The 4962-nt window shown below is 46.6% G+C and overlaps 1 protein-coding gene across 2 annotated transcripts; it reads left to right on the top strand.

Moving 5' to 3' along the window:
- Positions 1–2255: 2255 nt before the first annotated feature.
- Positions 2256–4531, top strand: ATP5IF1 (ATP synthase inhibitory factor subunit 1). 2 transcript variants are annotated; one of them, XM_088022538.1, is made up of 3 exons: positions 2256–2424; positions 2517–2604; positions 4272–4359. In XM_088022538.1, exons 1-2 carry the CDS (start codon positions 2338–2340, stop codon positions 2601–2603), a joined length of 174 nt encoding a protein of 57 aa, XP_087878664.1. In that variant the 5' UTR covers positions 2256–2337; the 3' UTR covers position 2604; positions 4272–4359. The 2 variants fall into 2 exon arrangements, with proteins under 2 accessions (XP_087878664.1, XP_027969349.1); XM_028113548.2 differs by having other exon boundaries at positions 2257–2424; positions 2517–2599; positions 4272–4531.
- The last annotated feature ends 431 nt before the right edge of the window (positions 4532–4962 follow it).

The raw sequence follows: 4962 nt of genomic DNA, 5'->3' as shown, positions 1-4962 counted from the left end.
GACTCCCCTGCGCAGGCGCAGCCTCCTGTGATTCTTACAAGCCCGCCTCTGTAGCCCCGCCCCCTTCCTTGTGAATCTTAAAGGGTTCGCAGCCCAGCCAGACACCTCTAACTGAATACTTTTTTTAATTGAGGTGAGATATACATAACATATAATTAAAATGGATAATTCAGTGTGTCTTAGTACACTCATAGTATTGTGCAACCATCAACCTCTGTCTAGTTCCAAAACAGTTTCATCACCCCAAAAGGATTTCTGGCACCTATGAAGTATTTCCTCCCCATTCCCCCTTCTACTCAACCCCTTACAACAACCAGTCTGTGTTCTGCCTCTATGGATTTACCTATTCTGGACATCTCATAATGCAATCATACAATATGTGACCTTTTGTGTCTGCCTTCTTTCACTGAGCATAATGTTTTCAAGTTTCATCCAAGGTATAGCACGTGTCATTATTTCTTTTTTTTTTTAAGATTTTTTATTTATTTGACAGAGAGAGATTTTTTTATTTATTTGACAGAGAGATAGCGACAGCAGGAACATAAGCAGGCAGAGTGGGAGAGGGAGAAGCAAGCTTCCCGTCGAACAAGGAGCTGATGCGGGGCTCGATCCCCGGACCCTGGGATCATGACCTGAGCTGAAGGTAGTCGCTTAACGACTGAGCCACCCAGGCACCCCTAATTTCATTATTTTTTATGTCTGAATGTTATTCTGCTGTATAAATATACCACAATTTGTTTTCATTCATCAAATGATAAACATTTGGATTGTTTCCATCTTCTAGCTGTTGTGAAATGATGCTGCTATGAACGTGTGTGTACATGTATTTGAGTACCAGTTTTCAGTTTTGGGGGGGTACATACCTAGAAGTGAAATTGCCGAGTCTTACGGTGATTCTGTATTTAACTTTTTAAGCAACTGCCAAGATATTTTCCACAGTAGCTGAACCATTTTACATTCCCACCAGCAACATACAGGGGTTACAGTTTTTCCACATCCTCACTAACACTTGTTAATTTCCTTTTTTTTTAAAATTATAGCCATCCTAGTGTCTACACAATCCTTTGCACAAACTCAGTTAAGACCCTCCATTGAATGCCTAGCCTAAGAGATAATCAAGAAACAGCAGTACCTGAAAAACAGAACAGTTTCTGAAACTAGAATGGCACTTAAATATCACCTAGAAACACAGGAAATTATTACCACTAGGTAGTGGGCTTATAAGTGATTATTATATCTATCTTTCTGCTTTTGTATTTTTCCAAGTTTTCTGCCATGAACATTTGAAAATGTGCCCTGCAGGCATTTCTTATCATTTAAGTCATACAAACTAGGGCTGGTATTTTTCCAACCAAAAGATTATCAATAAAAACAACAATTTCACAGAAAGCAAAGAAGTTATTTTTATAATCACGAATAAGATAATCTGGCCCAACCCTCTCATTTAAAGGAGGAAAAACTGGGCCCAGAGAGAAAAAATGACTTAGGAAAAGGCTATAAACCACTATGGTCTTTTTCACATTTGTTAGATGGTGAAAGGGAGGTCATGGCAAAGCCTTCCCCAGACTCCTACTTATGCTCTTTTCCACTTCATTACCTCACATTGCCAGAAGTCCAGTTATCAAGCCTGTTCAATTACATATTAATGCATTTTACAAATATTAATTCAGGGCCTACTTGACCAAAGCCCTGATAACTCCAAATGGTGAAAAGCACAAAGAGAGAGCGAGAAAGAACAAAATGTAGCCATATTAGAATGACTAAGGAGGTCGGGTAAAGTTTCTGAGAAGGTGACTTTTAAGCTGTGACTTGAGTGACATGTCAATGGAACAAAAGAACCCTGGCACCTCTTAAGAGACTACATACACATACACGTATAAAAAATTTTCTCCAGAACCCTAAGTCGGAGCATTCTTGACATAGCCCCCCAACCCCTACATTAGCCATCTTATCGATGCTACGTCAAGGAAAGGGAAGGCTTCCTTTTGGTGTTTTAACAACTTCAGGAATGGAATCGTGGGATGGGCTGGATGCCGCGCCTCCCTCTGATGGGTCCAAGAGCCCGGATTTGGACTTCAGACAGTGTTCCTCCTCCATTATTATTCTCCAGGCCTTTGGCCCCAAAGACCTTGCTAGGGATTGGCTTAGAATAGGCCCGCCTCTCGCTCAGGATTCGCTGTGAACTGCAGGAACCCCGCCTCCTCCACTTCATAATTCGCTACTCCTAGGTTCATCCCGCCTCTCCATCGAAAAGATTGGCTGCCTGGCTCCCAAAGTCATCAGCGCCGGCAGAGAGGCTCCGCCGCGGATGACTGGAGAAGTCCTGCTACAACAACAATGGCTGTCACCGCGTTGGCCGCCCGGGTGCGGCTGGGCGTGTGGGGCGTTAGGGCCATACAAGCCCGAGGCTTCAGCTCCGAACGGGTACGCCGGCAGTAGTGCCCGCAGCCCCAGCCCGAAACGCGGATTCCATCTCCCCTTCGCACCTTTACCGACGTTCTCACCTCTCTCCGCAGTCAGACTCCGGCGCGGGCTCGATCCGGGAGGCAGGTGGGGCCTTCGGAAAGAGAGAGCAAGCTGAAGAGGAACGATACTTCCGGTGAGGTCCACGGAGCCCCGAGTCCAGTCCAGATCTCTCAGGGCCCTTCGATCCTTCTTAAACTGAGTCGCCCGGGCACCTGGGTGGCTCAGTAGGTTGAGCAGCCCACTCTTGATTTCCGCTGTGGTCGTGATTTCGTGTTGTGGGATCGAGCCCCGGGTAGGGCTTCGTGCTGGGAAGGGAGTTTGCGTGGGATTCTCTCTCTCCTCCCTCCGCCCCTCCCCCCCGCTCGCTCGCTCTTACTCTCTCTCTTGAATAGATAAATCTTTAAAAAGAAAAAAAAAAAACTTCCAATGGCTCTACCCTTCCCTCCCTGGTCCCTGGGGCTCCCATCCCCCAATAGAACTAGCGGGCCCTGAACCCATTAACCCCCAACACTTGAGGTCCTGACTGTCGCCACCTATAGGGCGCTCACAGTGCCCTGCAGAACAGTTCAGGGGTCCCAAACTCAAGCCATTTCCACACGCGGGTCTCCAGAACTCACAAACCATGGCTCAACTCTTTCTGAATTCATTGACCATGCGCACCCATGGAGTTCTCCCCAGTCTTGCGAAATGGCTTCCAGGTTCTTCCAAGATGTCTCTCTAGGTCGTACTGCCTGCAGACCCCCTGAGCCTGATTTCCTGGGCCTTCAACCACCCATAACCCCTCTACTCTTTCTTTCTTTTCTCCTCCACATGGAGTCCCTGGCTCTCCAGACCCTCAGCCATTTGCAGACTCCCACATGTCTTCCAATTCCGCCAGAGTGCTTCCAACCAAGGCAGCAGCTCCTAGTTGGAACCCTCCTCCCCCACTTCTTGGAGACTATTGCCCAGCCCAGCCCAGCCCAGCCCAGCGGCTGGGTTGGATAGATTCCTCTCCTGCGTAGGAGTACAGAGCAGTTTGGACCTAGGGACTCTCCTAGCCCTAAATTATCATTTACTGATTTCTGTCCCCAGGGGGGAGCAGTGTGGAACTAATCTCGCTTCTGCTTCTCCTCCTTTGGTCTAGCTTTTAACTTCTGCTCTTTATTGCTCACTCTTAAGACTTAGCACCATGGCACCTGCCATACCAGAGAACCAAGACACAGCCCTTAGATACCATCTAATTGAACATCAACATTTTACAGTTAAGGAAAACTGAGGCCCATATGTGCCCAAACCAGCATTTGCATGTCCCTCCTTGAGACCTAAATTGGACTGCCAAGTACTTTTTTCCCCTTCACTTTGGCCTTTACAGTGAGCCATGCATTTCCCTAGGCAAAGAAAGCCCTAGATAAATTGAGATAGAACATGTATATTTGTCCATCCTTCCCTCCTTTTGCACTTTTTTTTTCCCCTGAAAAAAGGGATTCTGATCTCTGGGTGGTTCCTGTCCTAAGGTATATAGGACTTAGTGTCACACCTCTCTGGAGTTTTCTAAAGAGAAATCTGAAATGGATAACTCATAGATAATGGAATTTCAGGCCCAAGCACCAAGGAAATGGAATCATTTTGGTCATCCTTAAGGTGAATCTATCTCAAGATGGAGTATTCTTTCACTAGTGGGGCTTGAGCGAGTAGTAGAGGATGACCAGCCGGACTCCAATGGGATTGGGACTCCCATTCTTTGCCTTAGGTATCGCAGGTTATGCTTAGAGATCTCTGTGGGGTGAAGGATTGGGATTTAATGCAGATCCACTGTATCCTTGTAGAGCACGCACTAAAGAACAACTGGCAACCTTGAAGAAACACCATGAAGAGGAAATCACCCATCATATAAAGGAAATTGAACGTCTGCAGAAAGAAATTGAGCGGCACAAGAAGAAGATCAAACATCTAAAACATGATGATGATGATTAAACATACACACTTCCCATAGCATAGCTACATATCATTGCCCGCTGCTATGGAAGCAGAGTTGTGGTTTTATTAATATCTGTGTACTGCCAACAGATTATAATAAATTGTCATCAGTGAATTGTGTCTGTCTAATGCCTTCTTCCACTATCTGGAGAGGGGTAGGGGGACATACTACTGGACTTCTAAAATGAATCAGATAGGGACACCTGGGTGGTTCAGTTGGTTAAGCTTCCAGCTCTTGATTTGGGCTCAGGTCATGATCTCAGGGTCCTGGGATCGAGCTCCCGCTTCGGGCTACATGCTCAGGACAAAGTCTGCTTGAGATTCTCCCTCTCTCTCTCTGCCCTCCCACTCGTGCATACTCTCTCTCTCAAATAAATAAATAAATCTTTTTTTTTTAAACAATCAGGGGCGCCTGGGTGGCTCAGTTGGTTGAGGAACTGCCCTCAGCTCTGGTCATGGTCCCGGGGTCCTGGGATCAAGCCCTGTGTTGGGCTTCCTGCTTTGCCAGAGGCCTGCTTTTCCCTCTCCCACTCCCCCTGC

Source organism: Eumetopias jubatus, unplaced genomic scaffold (genome assembly GCF_037043125.1).
Source record: "Eumetopias jubatus isolate StellerSeaLion01/CBP00866 unplaced genomic scaffold, mEumJub1_p1.0 scaffold_4, whole genome shotgun sequence".
NCBI classification, from domain to species: Eukaryota; Metazoa; Chordata; class Mammalia; order Carnivora; family Otariidae; genus Eumetopias; species Eumetopias jubatus.
This window is presented reverse-complemented; position numbering and strand designations above follow the sequence as displayed.

Bases quoted from the DNA above. Each gene is read 5' to 3' on its own strand.
- ATP5IF1 (XM_028113548.2), top strand. From the start codon at position 2,338: ATGGCTGTCACCGCGTTGGCCGCCCGGGTGCGGCTGGGCGTGTGGGGC. The intron at 2,425-2,516 runs GTACGCCGGCAG...CTCTCTCCGCAG, and splicing joins GAGGCTTCAGCTCCGAACGG to TCAGACTCCGGCGCGGGCTC. The intron at 2,600-4,271 runs GTGAGGTCCACG...GTATCCTTGTAG, and splicing joins GAAGAGGAACGATACTTCCG to AGCACGCACTAAAGAACAAC.